General features: G+C 44.3%; 1 protein-coding gene and 1 long non-coding RNA gene across 3 annotated transcripts in view; one reads left to right on the top strand and one right to left on the bottom strand.

The window, feature by feature from the left end:
- Positions 1-17,949, top strand: part of LOC144325173 (uncharacterized) — a 104,479-nt gene that overhangs the window by 63,913 nt on the left and 22,617 nt on the right. The gene's annotated exons all lie outside the window — the stretch shown is intronic.
- SLC9A3 (solute carrier family 9 member A3) overlaps positions 1-17,949 on the bottom strand; it is a 52,157-nt gene that overhangs the window by 17,442 nt on the left and 16,766 nt on the right. For both annotated transcript variants that reach the window (XM_028702810.2, XM_028702809.2), the window contains exons 2-8: positions 12,262-12,564; positions 10,099-10,259; positions 9,528-9,606; positions 6,519-6,696; positions 5,218-5,438; positions 2,158-2,360; positions 8-97 (exon numbers count right to left, since the gene is read on the bottom strand). In XM_028702810.2, coding sequence (XP_028558643.2) covers positions 8-97; positions 2,158-2,360; positions 5,218-5,438; positions 6,519-6,696; positions 9,528-9,606; positions 10,099-10,259; positions 12,262-12,564 — 1,235 coding nt within the window. The remainder of the gene's footprint in view (positions 1-7; positions 98-2,157; positions 2,361-5,217; positions 5,439-6,518; positions 6,697-9,527; positions 9,607-10,098; positions 10,260-12,261; positions 12,565-17,949) is intronic.

Raw genomic sequence — 17,949 nt, 5'->3', positions numbered from 1 at the left:
TGCTTACCCTGCCATGGAGCTTCTCGTTCAGCTTGGGCTCTCGCTGCTCACTTTTTTTCACTTTCAACCACTGCACCAAAGGCTTGATTGTCAAACCCTGCGGAGGGAAAACTGACAAATTACTCTCACCTTAATTAAAAGCAACAATACAGTAGAAGACTGTGCATGTATTACAGACACTAAAAATCTCAAAGATGAAAGAAATATCACCAGATGTTTTCACCACATGGATGAGCAGACTGAGATCTGAGAGTGGGTGGATCTGACACACTGAGTTGTAACAAGCTTGTGCAATCGCATAATGTGCAAGCATCTCTGCTCACCTGTTAGGTCCTTTATTCTGAAATAAGCTGCTTGGGCTAGGGGTGGCTGGTCCTTCTAAATGGACATGTTCTATGCCACTCTGAAAATGTTTGGAATGGGAGACCTGAGTGGGTTCCTTCCCGACTGGCATGGCATATGTCACCACATCCCTCATGCAATTTCCACATCTCAGTCATGAGTAGAGGAGCATCAGATACAACCACTGAGTTATACTGTTCAGGTGAAATAAAACAACAACCCTGTAACCTGTAACCCTTAGAGAACTTTGGGCAGTGTCTCCCACCACACTCCACCAGCTTCTAAACTACTTGTTTATCACTAGTCCATGTCCTGTCACAGCCTTGTCCTGCATCTATTGGAACGCATGTCTTTAAATGAAGGCCACACTGGTCTAAAATACAATCACTTTAATGATCAATGTACAGTGGTGCCCCGCAAGACGAACGCCTCGCAAGACGGAAAACCCGCTAGACGAAAGGGTTTTCCGTTTTGGAGGCGCTTCGCAAAACGAATTTCCCTATGGGCTTCCTTCGCAAGACGAAAGCCCATAGGGAAATCTCCGGGACAGCGGGGAAGCGCAGCGTGTTTTCCCCACTGTCCTCGGACCTCCTCCAAAGGCTGGTGGTGGGGCGGAGAGACCTCCTCCCGCCGCCAGGCTTCGGAAGGCTGTAAAGCAGCCCCCCGCGACCCTCTCCCGGCTGGAGAGGTGACGCGCGCCTATGGCAGGAGCCTCCATAGGCGCCCGTCACCTCTCCAGCCGGGAGGGCGCGCGCGGGGCTAAAGAAGCCATAGCCCCGCGACCCTCTCCCAGCTGGAGAAGTGACGCGTGACTATGGCAGCAGCCTCTGAAGGATGCTCCGAAGCCTGGCGGGGGGCGGAGAGACCTTCTCCCCGCGCCAGCCTTCGGATGGCTGTCCTGAAGACTTGGGGTGGGAGAAGGGTTTTCCTTCCCACCGCCAACATTCAGAATGCTGTTCTGAATGTTGGCGGTGGGGAGGAAAAACCCTCCTCCCACCGCAAGCCCCGGGAACAGAGGAAAAGCGCTGCGCGCCTTCCCCTCTGTTCCCGTACCTGTCCTGAAGGCTTGCGGTGGGGAGAAAAGTCCTTCTCCGCACCGCCAGTTTGGCAAGCGGTTTCCATAGGAACGCATTAATTGATTTTCAATGCATTCCTATGGGAAACCGTGCTTCACAAGACAAAAACTCGCAAGAAGAAAAAACTTGCGGAACGAATTAATTTCGTCTTGCGAGGCACCACTGTATATGCAAACTAAATAACAAATTTCATAAACTTATATTGTGTGTGCCTTGTACGCAGAAATAGCATCCTTGCCTCTAAATTCCCCTCATTTAAAGAAAGTGATAAGGATTTACAAATAGCAAATAACATTGCTGTAGTCTCTCTCGTGAAATATTAACTCAAGATCTACTAATACATGGGGGTCTGACACAGAGGTTTTAAGTTTTTAGTACAGAGCACACAGTTTTTTATACTCCCCGCTCACTGACATAATATAAAGCCAACATTTGAGATCCGCTTTTGATACTTCATTGAGCCCTCACAGACTTTACTTCCTAGCAGTCTCTCCCCACCTCCACCTGCTAACCAGCTGCATGCACCGTCTGCATGCCTAGATTTCATTTCATTCCACGACAAACAGCTTACCACTGAATGCTGCATTCAGATGGTCAGACACTGCTTTTTACCGGAAGGGAAGAGGACACGACAAGGATGCGTGAGCCAAAACATCCCTCCCATACTGGGTTCAAGAAGAACGCCTAACCCGGCACTTTACCCGTAAAAGCAACAGAAAGGCTGAACAATTAAAATTACCTGGAATATGACAGTAAAAAACACAACAATGATTGTTGTGCTGACAAACAGGTTTCTTTCTGCGACATCTTTACTGTTCAGGGTTACTACCAAAGCAAAGGCAACAGCACCACGGAGTCCACCGTACGACATGACCACTTGATCTATTATTCCCAGCTGGACCATTCGGTAGTGGTTTAGAACCCAAGTCTGCAGAATTACACCTGTTAAAGCAAATGTTTCAGAGTAGCAAAAGCCTGCAGAACAATATTCACTTAGGAATTAAGAATGGCATGACCACTGAAACATCACAACACAAAGCTGCTGCCAAAATACGTTTCCTTCCTAGAAATGGCAATTTTGCCCATGGCAGGAACAATCTGGCAAATAATGAATGCAACAGACACTGCCGTGACCCAGCTTTCCTCGTGTTTTGTTACATGTGCAGTCTCATCTGCACTGGACAACCCATTATGTTCCATGGTGAGCACTGCAATGAGCATCCACAGCAGTTGCACACATGAAACTCTCTTGCTGGATTTGTTTGAAACCAAACAATTGCTTGAAAAGGTTTTAACTGCTTTCCATAGGGCTTGGTTTTTTTAATAGTGGTTTTATTTATTTCCCTGGTAAAGAAGATAAATTTTGAGAAAACAATTGTTACAACAATAAACAACTTGTCCTGACAGAATTACAGACTTCTGTCATGCCATGTGTTGAAGTTTCATTTGATTACTCTAAGAGATCATGCCACATTTTCCCATGAGTGCTGGGTGGATTTCTGCCACTGCCTGAAGAATTTATGTATTCAATAAACATTTGCCATATAAGAGGAATATGGATTGTGTTTGTCCTTTGCTGCTCTCACCTGGCATGTTAGTTTCTCGGCCAGTGCTATTGACTGTACTCTTGTTAGACCAACACCGGTTTTCCAACATCTGGCTGTCTCCATATGGGCAGCAGTCATTAGAAAGGCTAAGAGGTCAACTTTGGAATAATCAGGAGCAGGCAGGATCTTAAGCCCAAGCAGTGCTAGTGCAGGGGACACTTCCGTTGTTTTCTTGTATATTCAGCTTATTTCTTTGAAGGGTTTGATGATGTCTCAACACCACCACATATGGAAATATGTACCCTTGACTATGCATCCCCTCCAACAATTGGGATTGACTTCCTTACACATTCGGGACAGCCTCACCGGCGTATAATGCCACCTACACAGAAGTTTTAATCAGGCTTCTCTTATTTTTGCAGAAACTAGACCATTGGTATTTGCACATCTAGGTCCATTTCCCATGGCATTTTTGTGAACAATAGATTGCCATATTCTAGTGTTATTAGAGCCTTATAAATTGAGAAAGCTATGCTCTTAGAGAGTGGAGAGAAATTAACAAAGATGTGCTCCATTGCTGTTAGTTTCCTGTTTGCTTGAGTGGAAATGTCTGGGTTTAACAGGAATCTTCACAGCCGGTTGAAGTGGTACCATGACTATGTAAGGTTTGGTATGGCAGCTAGGAATTGTTATTTTTGTAGGGGGATACTGTCTGCATAAAAATATTTTAATCTATCAAGGCCTACCTGTTCCCAACCATTCCAATCTAAGTATTGCCCTGCTTCTTTAAAAGATGGGTGAAAGCAAAGAGGGATAAGGGGAGATAGTGGGGAAGCCAGTTTTTTAAACGTTGCTTTCCACACATTTAGTGTGGAGTGGAGAAAAGGGTTCAAAATCGTATGGGTTTTATGCTTTCCATAGGTAAACTTTCAGGTGCTAACTGCAATTCTGATTTTTGCTGAAAATTAATCAGCACACTAGTAAAAAGATGATTGGAAATTTCTCAGATATCAGATCTCATCTATTTAGCCAACTTTAATAGATTAAAGTCATATATTGGGTCTGCAGATGAAGATGATCTTAAATCTGCTTCTGATAAGCTATCAGGGTTTACTCACATCAGCCCAACTGAAGGCAGTGGTTCTTCACTGTCAGCCTGATCCTCTAAGTCAGGGCAGTCCAACTTTTCATACCAAGTGGGCTGCAAGGGTACTTTGATATGGAACCCAGGGGCTGCACATTGCCTTGTCATGAGGGGGGGAGGCAGGGGCAGGCAGGGAACATGGTCAAAGAGTTTCTCAGGAAAGTTATTTACCCAGCGTTACTGAGCCACTCCCTATGGATACTGATCTCTGCCCTAGAGAAGAACCATTCCACTCCTCCAATTGTCCTTTTTCCAGTTGTGAACACCAAACAAAAACGGACCGCCACAAACACAATTGGGAACATGGTCAAAATCTGGTACACATGCACACCCCAGCACTTGTGCTGCCTTCACAAAGCCGGTTAAGCAAAGCACCAGGCATTGGGAAGAAGGCGTGAAGGCTCTGGCAGGGTCCTAGAACCCCTCCTTTCTTCCCAAAGCTGAGAAAGCACTATCTAGGCTTTGGGAAAGAGGCTGCAGGACCCTAGGACCTTGTCAGCGCCTCCTTACCTGGCTTTGGGAAGACAGGGGGTCAATTGTTGCCTACAGCTGCCCAAAAAAGCCTTGATGGACCATCTTGCTTTAAGTGCTTCCACAAGGGAAGAGATGAATGGGTGCTTCTGAAGCATCTGGAAAATGGGATGGACCACTTCTAAGCAGAAGATATGGCCAGCGCCAACCAATACCACCAGCAACAAGGCTGGACATTTTCCTGGAGCCCAGAGATGTTTAAAAGGCACACCAAGCCAAGTCCTAGAGCAGACATAGTACAGATTCCACCTTCCTGGCAGCTTTCTTAGTGATCAAAATGCCAACAGGAAGAGGAGATTAAGAATGTGGGAGAGATGCAAGCAGCCTCCTCTTGCTGGGAGGATGCTCACAGTAGGAGGAGAACAATTCAGTTCTATTGCACAGTCCCATAAAAATCTGGAACTGTCATATCTGTAGAGAGTTTGTTGCAGAATTTAAGCAGTAATGAAAACAAGGTCCCTGATAAAAACCTGCAAAATGTCCTAATTTATTTTTCCACCCAGCCGGTGATATAACATGCAGGAGACCAAAAGCGGAAATTAATTACCACTCTTAGTAGGAAAACGTGTTTCCTTACCAATTACTCTGTAGACAGAGATGAAGACCAGCGTCAAGAGTATGAAGGCTGTGTTCCAAGTCCAGATGTTAGGATCAACAGCTGAAATTCCCAGGAACATGAAAATAATAGTCTCTGCGCCACTCGCCAACATCTTCATGGTGTATTTCACAGTGGTAGAAGACTGCTCTGAAATATTTGCCTTGACATATTTCTGACAGCAGATACCACAGAAAGTTATACTGAAAGAAATTCAACACACATCTTAATCACTTATCTTTGCAGCAACTTGTTTGCATTGTCATATTTACTAAACTGTTCTATTCTGAAATCTAAAAGCAGATCTACACCTAAATGTTTTGTTTCCCTCTGAAATACTGACCTACCTGAGCCAAATCCTTTGGCAGGCAATGGAAATAAAAAAGTTTAACTGCCACAACTGTCAGGCGTTATTGGATCTGTGTTTGGCTGCTCTTTGCAGTTAACCTCTGAAATGAAGATAATCTTGGTTTATAGAAAGGAGTCTTGCTGGGTGTTACATTGGAGTGGATGAGTTGAATAATGTTTATATATAGCTGACATATGAAGAATAAGAAGTTCATTAGTTTCTGAACTTTATTTTTTCTCTTTTAATCCTTTATTTCTCTCTCTCTTTTCTTTTCCTCTGGATCTGTGTTTTTATCAAAATTAATGTTTCAGTTTGGATAAAAACGATATTTGAGAAAAATATTTTATCTCTCTTTTAAAATTCTAATAAACGTCCCCCCTACCCAAAAAAGAGGGAACTGAACCATGGAAGATGATAGGTGACCCTTGCCTCCTGGTATGTCCTTCGGTCCAGCTTCCAGCTTGCTCCTCAACCTGGCCTCCTGGTTGGCCCTAAGAGCCTGACTCCTGCCTTGTCCCATGGCTTCTGCTTCCTGGCTCACCCAAGAGTGCTGCTCATAGTCCAGCCCTGACACAGTCCACATTGCAAGGGCCCTGACTCTCCCTACATGTATCTTAAAGGAACAGTACGATCCCCATTATGCTAGTGCCACTGGTATATGAAGGTTTAGCTGGTAGTTTAGCTATTTTTAATCATTTTGATTACTGTAATCTGCAGCACAACAAACCATAGAATTCCCAAGGGTCTTCAAATGGCTTCCAAGCCTAATAGTTTTGGGACATTCTCCCCAAGTTTCCACGAGTTTCTTTGGTTTTGCCTTTTTAATACAGATAGAAAATGTTTTCGAACTCAGCTGGGCATTACAATCGCTTTAAAATGACCCCTTTCTCCAGCAGTAATAGAAAGAAAAACCAGTTAATTAACTGAAACTTACGCAAGGATGGCAGAAAGTGACAGCATCTCAGCTGTCAAGTAAGACAAGTAGGAGACAACAAACACGAATCCGGGCTCAATTATTCTGACGTGCTTTGTGAAACGAGTGATAAGCGAGAGCAGGAATGCAAAGACAACACCGACCAAAGTACCTCCAATGCTCACCACAAAGAAAGACACTGCAAGAACAAGATCAGACAAGAATCACATGGATTTTTTATAAAATGCTTTGATTTTTTAAAAACAATACACACTTTGGTTTATCGACTTTTTAGTCTTTGCTATCTGGTGGCTGGGGAAGTTGGGGAGATGGAGCTAAGATCTGTTACACAGATACCCAGGTATCATAATAATTCACCTGCATTGAGGGGCCTGAACACCCAAAAAGGTGTTCTGCTGGTGAGATACTTTCCCCATTACATACATTCCTGTGGCCCCAGCATCAAGCAATAGCCAGAGACAAGGAGTGGGAGCCATGGAAACCAGGGCTGAAGAATTGAACCTGAGCCTAACTGCTGTACCTTTGCAGATCTGAAGACTGAATGCTCTCAGGTGCCTTCCCCATAGCCTGGTTTACCTGAAGTATTAAGCACCTCCTGCTCTACAGTGCCTGACCAACAGTGCAGAGAGCATTCCAGGGAAGGCATCACAGACAGAAGCGAAATAGGTGCTTGGCCCTTTAAGAAGCCACACTCCACAGCCAGGAAAGGTGGATCTTAGGGAGGGATAAGGTGTAAGGTTGGCTTCCTCAACCTCAGCCCTCCAGATGTTCTTGGCCTACAACTCCCATGATCCCCAGCTAGCAGGACCAGTGGTCAGGGATGCTGGGAATTGTAGTCTCAAAACATCTGGAGGGCCAAGGTTGAGGAAGCCTGGTGTAAGAAGACCTCAGTCAACCACTAATTTTTGGTTTGAGCCAGTTGTGCACGTGGAGCTGACTGAGGTGCTTGTTGCTTTGTGAGTTTCTGCTGAGGGCAGGACACATCATGCCCTTGCTCCATGGAGCTCAGAGTGGCATCCATGAATGGCCATCACAGCCATGTTGCCTGAGGCTCATGGGAGTTGTAATCCAGGACACCTGGAGACTTCCAGGTTGGCAAAGGCTTCCTTGCTTGAGCAAATCCTGTATTCCACCTTAAAGGGAGGCGACCAAGAACCCTCTGTATACTACTCTAAGCTATCCAAAGGAAGAATGGTATAGTTTTGCTTATTAGTTTGCTTTAAAAGTTTGTTTCCTGTTCCCCACCCCCACTAAAAATTTCTAGTAGCTTACAACAGCCTTTAAAACAGAACATAAATGTTAAGCAACAAGTAGTGCATTAGCTATTCTGCAGCGGATACTAAGAACAGCCGTACAAGATCCTAAAAAGTATGGTTTCCAAAACTTGGGTCTCCAGCTGTTTCTGGATTAAAATTCCCATCATCCGTGCTACCTGACTTAAAAACCTAAAGCCTTGATGTGAAATATATATAAAGCTTAACTTAAAGCTTGTGAAACTAAAGATGTTTTTCATTTGGTATCTTAATATTAATAAAAAAATCTCCCCTCTCAGGAGGCAACTTCAAAGGTGTGGTGCCACGCACAGAGAAAGGAACCTCACAGCCTCCAGTTATGTTGGGGTGGCGAGATTGCTTGAGCAGAGTCTTCAGTCATGTCTCAAAGAAAGGCAAACTCATATACGTAAATGCAGCCTTTCAGATATCTTTGCCCCAGATCTTTAGGCTTGGGGGCGGGGTGTGTCAAAAACTACACTTTGAATAGTACCTGAAAACAAACTGGAAATCAGTAGAAGCACACGCACACACACAAATAATATATAGACAAGATGGTAGTTCCTTTTTCTTTACTTTTTTTTAAGAGGAAGAGAGAGAAAAAAATGGAAGCTGGATTTTAAAAGGGAAGAAAGGCATGGAGAAAGAGAGACTGAGAGACAGAGAACCATCAATAGAATAACCCAGCTCAAAACCCTGCTCATGCAAAGCTGGCCTTTGCATGAACCATCCCTTCTGCATCGTTGCCTTTTACCCATTGGCAATGGCAAGCAAACTTCTCACTTATCTTTTTTTATGACAGCCCTTAAAAGGACATAAACATAATAGGGCTGTTAACATTCCAATAAACTGCACAAGGTGTACCATTCAAGAGTACCTGCTAACACAGGAACACGTGAATGTATGCCACCTTGAGCTCCTTAGAAGAAAGGTGTCATATAAATACAATAAAAAATTAAAATTTAATTTAAATTGTAGGGGAAATGCAGGGTACTTTTCTACAGAACTCTTATTAATTGTAATGCATTATGCACAAAAGCTAACTGCTGTTTGATTTGATTTTAATATTAAAGGCAGGATGGAAACATGTTCAGTTGTCTAACACTGGAATTACATGCATTACCACTCGGTTCTGTATGCAGATGTCCAGCGATCCCCTGTCTGCTGCACGTCAGCACCTAGTGGGGGCTGGGGGGGTGCTAAAACCTTCCATTGCATCTCCCACTCTCCCTGCTCAGATGCTTCTCATCCGTCACGGGGTATAAACCCGACATAATTTAGGGCTAAGACCCTAGGTAGATGGGAATCACAGAGGAATGAGAATGGCAGGGAAAGGTTAATCACCCCTCTATTCACACACACACACACACACACACACACACACACACACACACACACAGCTTCCAACATTTCTCTCCCAATACTGCTTTGTGGCAGAGAAGCGGGACCTATACATTCGCATGCAAAAGATCACAGGTCACTTGAAACTAAGCAAGCTTTTTTATATACCAATACCAAACAAATTAAGCAAACACGGTGATATGGGTTCTGCTTTGGGGTGGGGAAAATCTTTATACTTCTTAACTAACCCATAGCTGCAACTTTGCTCTCCTTTAAGTGTGCCACTGAGGTTCAAGAATAGCAAATGAAAGGAAAAGTGAAGAGTGTTTGAGGCAACAGGGCATCATTTTCACAAGATTCCTACTTATGATGTAATAAGTTTTAAAAGATGACTTACCCACTCCATAGACCCAGTCGGTAACAACCACATTGTCAGTTCCTATTTTAACAAATGATTCAAACACATTGTATAGCACCTAAGAGGAAGATAAATTGATCATTTCATAAAGGAATCAAAGAAAGCATTTTATTGTCAACCAATAACAATTTCCTGATTTTTTGTAATGTACACAATATCTTTCTTTGTTTTCTATTTTGCTTTCTACATATGTACTATTTCTTGTTTTTTCTTTTTTGTATGTTATTTCACCATTTCTTTAACAGTACACTACCAAATGCAACATCTATAGACTTCTATTTTACATTTGTGATTAAATTGTGATGGAAGAAAGCCTATTTGCAAAGAATTTGAGTGTCTGCTTATGAAAACAGCTAACCTTTTTTCCTCTATGTAGTAAAACAGCAGTGATATTTACCTAAGTAAATTTATAGACTGCTACTTCATACCAATTTATCTGTGTCCTGAGTCATTCAATGCATTCCTGAATTATCTACAGTCCATTGGCCATTAGTTCGGAATTAAATCTGAGGAATTTACTTTTACTTTGGACTTCAGAAAAAGATCTTACCACAGTTACGGCATCATTAAGCAATGACTCTCCAAAGACAATGATGAAGAGGACTTCATTGACATGGACTTCTTCAAATACAGCCAACACGGCAACAGGATCCACTGCAGCTATTAGACTACCAAACAAGAGGAAATCCAACCAACCAGTTTGAAGGTCACCTAGAAAAACAAAGCAAACCTCATAAGAAAGTTAGCCACTCTTTTCTGGGGTGGGGAATTGAGTTGCATTTAATATTGCCTTTCTTATGTGCTTGGTCCTTCTTGAGTGCATTGCGGGGGGGGGGGGGCCTGTACATGTGCCTGGATTTACTAGTTTCATCATGGTTAGAATTACCGTATTTTTTGCACCAAAACACTCACTTTTTTCCTCCTAGAAAGCAAGGGGAAATGTCTGTGCGTGTTATGGAGGGAATGCCTACGGGTGGCATGCCTACGGATTTTCCTCCTCTAAAAACTACGTGCGTGTTATGGTCGGGTGCGTGTTATAGAGCGAAAAATACAGTATTTCCCATTGAAATGTTAGGCTTGTTTATTTTAGACCCTATTCCCATATTAAGACTTGTGTGGATGTAAGTTACTGGATAAACCTGCCACTGTCTTAAGGGTCTAATTCATGACACTCCTAATTCCTGAGCACGTTGAACAGATGTATACCCCCAGCCCCTCCAAGTGTCTAGTATCAGGTATGCCAATTATCTTCTTTTTAGCACATAGATAATGAAGTTTCAAGGTCAAAATAACTAGAGCTGGGAAAAAATTCCTTCCAGTAGCACCTTAAAGACCAACTAAGTTAGTTCTTGGTATGAGCTTTCGTGTGCATGCACATTTCTTCAGATACACTGAAACAGAAGTTGCCAGATCCTTCTATATAGTGAGAAGGTGGGGAGGGGTATTACTCCAATCACCCTTTCCCACCACCCTTCTGAGTAATACCCCTCCCCACCTTCTCACTATATAGAAGGATCTGGCAACTTCTGTTTCAGTGTATCCGAAGAAGTGTGCATGCACACGAAAGCTCATACCAAGAACTAACTTAGTTGGTCTTTAAGGTGCTACTGGAAGGAATTTTTTTTTGTTTTGACTATGGCAGACCAGCACGGCTACCTATCTGTAACTAGAGCTGGGAAAGATACAGTTAGGACCACCTCGAACACATGCTGCATTTGCAGCCTGGCCACAGAATCATTCAAGCAGTGAAACCCAGCTTTTCAAAATTAAACAGAGAACATGTTAATTTTGCAGACTGAACACATTTCCATTTCGCCAATGGTTTGCAGTCTGCAGTGACAGTGGCTGAACTGCACCACTGAAAACCAAGGAATAGTTAACCTGCTAGCAAAGAAGGTTCTCTTCCCTACCCCACCCCCACCTTGAATGTGTTTAAATGTCAAAGGGGGTGTGTGGTTGAGGTTTGCTTCAGACTGACAAGAGTTTTTTTTCTTGATGATAACCCTGAGGTTTTGTGAGAGAACTATTCCCTAAGGCTAGATTGGAAGAACAATAGCGGCATGTGCCCATTCACCTAGTCAACAATGGCACTAAAGGGCATGGTTTCCATTTCAGAATAAAAAGCCACTGTCCCGACTGCACACAAAAGAAAGCAAAAGCAATCCTTTATAGTTGATTTCAAAACTACACCTATTGTAAACTGAGCCCTAACACAAACATCAAGAAGCTTGCCAATCCTAAATGCTACCAAGATGGCAGCCTATCTTTACTGGAACTTCAGAGGAAAGGGTAAACCAAACACAGGCCTAATCTGGCTTCGAAACTTACGCAACCGGATCTTGATGAGAAACCTGAGATGGGCAATCTTCTTTAAATGCAAAGATCATAGTTTTCTCAGAAGCTGCTAGTTCACCATGCATATCATCCTAACTTAACCGAATGCACAGGGTCTGCAGTGAGAGTGTAGCTGGAAGGGAATAACCACAGAGACTGCTCTGATCTCTTTGGAAGAAGGGCAGGATAAAAATATAACAATAAATATATGTAATGAATTATCAGCTGTGGTGCTGCTACCAGCGCAAAGCGGGTTTGTACCAAGTTCATGACTTGGAGCAGTTGATGTGACAAAAGCTCCACAGTTACTCATCCCAGGACAACCCAACAAAACATGAGCCAATAGCTAATAATGAAATAATGATTACCCACGCCTTACCCATTATTCCTGTGAGAAAGACCCCGTAGAGCGAAAGGCCTGTGGTGACAGTATTCCAGATGGTCCCGATGACAGCATATAGAAGGATGGTGCCCAGGTTGCCAAAGAAGAGTCGGTTTGGCATGAAGTATCCTGCATCTAAGACGATGGGTGGCAGCAGGTAGAAGAAAAAGACGTCTGGCGTAAGGGTGAAGGAGGCAATATGATCTGCTGCAAAGACAATGCCTCCCAGGATAATGCCCAGCGCAATGAGCAAGACACTTTCTGGAACCACACTGGTGACTTTATGGGACAGGTGGAAAACTGTCGAGAAAACAACATGGATGAGAGTCAGAAGGCAAATGCAAGAAGAAACATTAAATAATGGTATGCTTCTGGGTGCATAAAAGTGTGAAATATCATGTGAGTATATCATGGGGCAAGACATCTTGCACCTTCTCCTTCTCCACAGATCTCTGCTCCAATAATGGCTAAAAGGCTGTTCATAATGAAAAAAAGAACTGTAAAATGAATTTTGTGGAGGAGGTTTTGGGTACACACTCACTCAGAATAGGGAGCTCACATGCTGGTTTTACTTCCTTGACTAATGGGAAGGGTTTGAAAATAGACAGATTAACACAATTTTGGATTTGGTGGTTCCTCCACCTTGGATTACCCCGCCCCAACCCCTTTGAATTGCTCTACCCTTAATGTTATACATCAAAGATTCCCCAGGCTCTTATTTAAATTAGAACAGGGCTGGGGAGAATGAAGTGCCCTGTTTGGAGGAAATGGCTGGTTTTAACCACGAACAGGAGCACTGCTTTTAGGAGGGAGGTCACAGTGCAACATTTTGCTGCAGATCTCACTTGTAACATTGCTAATGTCGATTTTCTCTCCTCCTCCGATTAATATTTATTCGTAGAATGTAGGTCACTTGTATCAGTTAATACAGTGCAGGAGTGAACAGTGTCTTGAAATGTATTATTCCGGTATGCAAGAAATAAGATCCATTTTCTTATAACTTCCTTCTCAGTTTCTTTGGGATTCACACTGACAGCATTCCTATTCCATCTTCAAGTCTCACATCCTAAAATCAACGCACTGAGCTACTCTGTCCCAACTCTTCATAGCCATCACCCAAGCAATCCAAGCGCATGGCTTCGATGCCACAAATGTGTCCAAATCTACAGCCTAGGAATCAATATGCCACACACAGTTCAACTACATTTCTAACCAATGCTTTCTAGGCATCTGTCTGCATCCTCCACAACACCATTAATTATTGTGGTTCCCCACTTGCTCTTATTATTTTTCCATATACTAACAATGTCTGAGTCCTGGTCATGGGGCAAGATACCTCTGTATGAGGGCCCTGACCAAATAAAACTCCTGCCTCAAAAGCTTTTAGAGTCTGAAAGAAAGAAATAGATGGATGCTATGATAGACAATAATAAGGGACGCGGGTGGCGCTGTGGGTTAAACCACAGAGCCTAGGACTTGCCGATCAGAAGGTCGGCGGTTCAAATCCCCGCGACGGGGTGAGCTCCCATTGCTCAGTCCCTGCTCCTGCCAACCTAGCAGTTCGAAAGCACGTCAAAGTGCAAGTAGATAAATAGGTACCGCTCCAGCGGGAAGGTAAACGGCGTTTCCGTGCGCTGCTCTGGTTCGCCAGAAGTGGCTTAGTCATGCTGGCCACATGACCCGGAAGCTGTACGCCGGCTCCCTCGGCCAATAAATCGAGATGAGCGCCGCAACCCCAGAGTCGGCCACGACTGGACCTAATGGTCAGAGGTCCCTTTACCTTTATGATAGACAATAAGTGGGGTGCTTCCAAATACTATTCATTATTCTCTTTGCACATATAGACTATTATAGCAAAGAATAAATAAGTTCTTTCCAGAAACCACACTGCAATAAACCAGGGAAAGATGTGAAAGGGTCAGCCCACCCTTGAGGCAAGGTGAGGCGACTGCCTCAGGCAGCATTTTCCACAGGGGAAGCAGATCCTGACAACAGATCTTTATTCCTCCCTGGTTTCTGATCTAGATTTTCACTCACCCCTTCCTCCCTGGTGGGGAGTGGGAGAGGCTATTTTGCAATTCACCTCAGGTGCCAAAATGTCTTGGTCCAGCCCTGGTAAAACGTATTAGTAAACAATCAAGGAATCAATATAGTTGCAGTGCCCTAATTATTGAGGCATATGGCTCAGTATCAACTGTAAGAGCTAAAAAACAAAACTCAAAGAACCCCCTGTCTGCCTTCTCTAATCTTAGCAAGTGCTGAAAAGGTCTCCCAAGTTAGATATAGTCTTAAAAAAACAACCGCTGGTTCGCACTTGGCTTGCTCTCTGGAAGGTTTATTAGTTGCTACACACTTAATGATCACCACAGAACCTGTATACACCATTGCAATGAGCTCATTAAAATCACAATTTAGGTCACTGTTCTTTGTGGGTCAACAAATTAGCAAACTTACATTAGCAATTTAAAAGGTGGACGCTATTTTAGGATCACCAGGTCAATGTTCCTCATTAAGTTATGAGGTCATGTGCACACCTGACTTCAGAAGTCAAATGTCAATGGAATTTGGAAACAGACCTATTGAAAACCTTGTGGTCAGTTTTCACGGGGGGGGGGGGAACCAGAGCAAATTGAAAGACCGTTCTAGACCTGGATTTTGCAATCCATGAAATGAGGTACATTTTTACATTGATCTTGAGAAGAGTGCTGTAAGTTTAAGTCAAGGTAACATGGGTTAAAGCCTGACATGCTGAGCCATAGAAAGCCATACATACCAATTTCTTCTAACTTTCCCATGTTCCATTTTCTATGACTAGGCAGATAAGGTCAGTTTAGAATTGGCGAAAAGCTTCAATACGTTCTATTACACTGGCTTCTATAAAACCAGGACAAGCCCTGTTACTTCTACTCTTTGCATATTGACTGTGGCTTTAATAACATACCGTTTTCTTAAACATAAGGTTAAGCAAATGCATATTCCTTGATTGTTGCAAGCCTTGCTGCTTCCTTGTAACGATAGGAAATGACCAGGGTGGGTGTTGGCAGGCTGGCTACTAGCTTACGAACTTGGAAGACACTTCACTCCAAAATTGCCTATATGATTTTAAAACTTGGCTTCGGTTTGGTTCACTTTTTAAAGGGGTTGCAGGAGGCATGATGGAAAATGTAGCCCAATGAGTTAAATTGGTTACCTTAGGGGAGGTGACATCCCAAGTCATATGCACAGAATATGCACAATCCAATCAATGCAATTGAAGAAATAATTGCAAGAGAGTGGCCCTCGGGAGAGGAGCCCATTGATCAACTGCTGATCTCATCAAACTAGCTGAAGAGAGCAGGTACCACCATCTGTCCCAACAAAAGAGAATTCTATCAGGGTGAGGATCCATATCAACCTGACCCCAGGGGGTACAGAGCTCTGCTAAATGACACCTCCCTGATCCTTTGTACCTTTTGTTTATGGGGAAAGTTGAATATCACTCCACCTAAAATGGTGCTGTGGTCTAAACCACTGAGCCTAGGGCTTGCTGATCAAAAGGTCAGCGGTTCGAATCCCCGTGACAGGGTGAGCTCCCATTTTTCAGTCCCAGCTCCTGCCCACCTAGCAGTTTGAAAGCATATCAAAGTGCAAGTAGAAAAATAGGTACCGCTCCGGCGGGAAGGTAAATGGGGTTTCCATGCGCTGCTCTGGTTCGCCAGAAGCAGATTAGTCATGCTGGCCACATGACCCAGAAGCTGTCTGTGGACAAACACCGGCTCCTTCGGCCTATAGAATGAGATGAGCGCGCAACCCCAGAGTCGTTCACGACTGGCCTTAATTGTCAGGGGTCCCATTACCTTTACCTTTAAAAGCACTTATGCTGAGTATCACTCATGTTTGTTAGCCACAACCCAGGGGGTCTGACTCACCTGTTTTTCTCTCAGTACCTCACTTCTCTGGATCCTACAGAAGGAGAGGTCCCCGTTTGCTGCAGCTGCTTCAAACGCCCACCCCCACCCTTGCCAGTTGGAGGAGAGACTCAAGAAGCCATTTTCAGGGCCTGCTCTTGCTTGACTTTTCTTCCCTGTTTTCCTGCCTGACCCCAGAGCTGCGCCCCTCCCCCCACTCCAAACCTCCAGAATTCCCACCAGAACTAGGAAAAGTGTATCCTACTTCCTAGCCTGTCTTCTGGACATACATTCACCACAACCTGGTAGCCTCCACATCCAGTTGCTCTTCCCACGTGTGTGTGTGTGTGTGCATTTTAGAAGCCACCCTTTGGTGTCTCTCCTCTTCGCAGCCAACCATGCCTGACTGAGGAGGCCTCGTCTACAAACGTGGGCAGAGAACAGGATAGTGCTGAACTCAGCTATGCCTCCATCTCCTCTGATGCGTTGGGTGTTTGTGTGGCTGTAGTTAGAATTAATCAGCTATTCCTCTCAAACTAAAGAAATGTATGTCATAACAGTGTGAGAGATTATGGTAATTCATTATCTCAACCAGGTAAAAGGTAAAGGTAAAGGTACCCCTGCCCGTATGGGCCAGTCGTGTCCGACTCTAGGGTTGTGCGCCCATCTCACTCAAGAGGCCAGGGGCCAGCGCTGTCCGGAGACACTTCCGGGTCACGTGGCCAGCGTGACATCGCTGCTCTGGCGAGCCAGAGCCGCACACGGAAACGCCGTTTACCTTCCCGCTAGTAAGCGGTCCCTATTTATCTACTTGCACCCGGGGGTGCTTTCGAACTGCTAGGTTGGCAGGCACTGGGACCGAACAACGGGAGCGCACCCCGCCGCGGGGATTCGAACCGCCGACCTTTCAATCGGCAAGCCCTAGGCGCTGAGGCTTTTACCCACAGCGCCACCCACGTCCTCTCAACCAGGTAGGCGTGACTAAAAGTCAAGTTAACAAACGAGGATATGTCTCCTTTTTATCTCAGTACTTTTTAGAAGAGAATTTTTTTTCACAGGCATGTCATCTGCAGTCAAGATTCACCTTCCCTTTGCCATTGCCATAATAATCTTGTTCTCCTATGTTGTCATACTGTGATTTTGCTATTCCAGACTGAAGCAAAGGACCCCTCTATGTTCGGTATGCATGTTTTGTTTGGCCCTTTATGCAAGTCAGCGAGTGAGTTACCGGTACTCCCTGATGCTTTTTCTGTTAAAAACTGTCACCTAAATGAGAGGAGGAAAGGGCTATCAATGCGCAACCTCCAAAGCTGGAGTCAGCAATGCTTCTGAATATTAGTGGCTGGAAATCACTGGAGAGGAGAAATGTTCATGTGCTCCCTGGTTTCCCACAGACATCTGGTTGGCCACTGTGGGAACGGGATACTGGACCAGATGGGTCACTGGTCTGATCCAACAGGCTATTTTTATGTTCATTGGTAGTGACACATGTGGGCAACCTGTTGCCTCTGTGGGTATTCAGCATGGCCTGCCCACCCCCACCCCCCGCTGCCAAATTCTCCTGCTACTAAATTTACATGATGGGCATGACATGTGTGGATGGCATCACCCTCTGCCCGGCCCTTCAGACAGCTGCTTGGCAAGCTGGAGGAAGCACGCTGTGGAAGAAGGTGCACTTCTGTGCACTCTCCAAAGAGTTGTTGGGTGGACTTGGTGAAAGGATTAGCTTTCCACCATGCACCATGAGTGTGCATGGATGAGTGTGCATGTGCATCCAGGAAGGCAAGCTTGTGAGGAG

The sequence above is a fragment of the Podarcis muralis genome, chromosome 13 (genome assembly GCF_964188315.1).
Source record: "Podarcis muralis chromosome 13, rPodMur119.hap1.1, whole genome shotgun sequence".
Taxonomy (NCBI): domain Eukaryota; kingdom Metazoa; phylum Chordata; class Lepidosauria; order Squamata; family Lacertidae; genus Podarcis; species Podarcis muralis.
The sequence above is the reverse complement of the archived record's forward strand: the minus strand, read 5'-3'. Positions and strand labels throughout refer to the sequence as shown.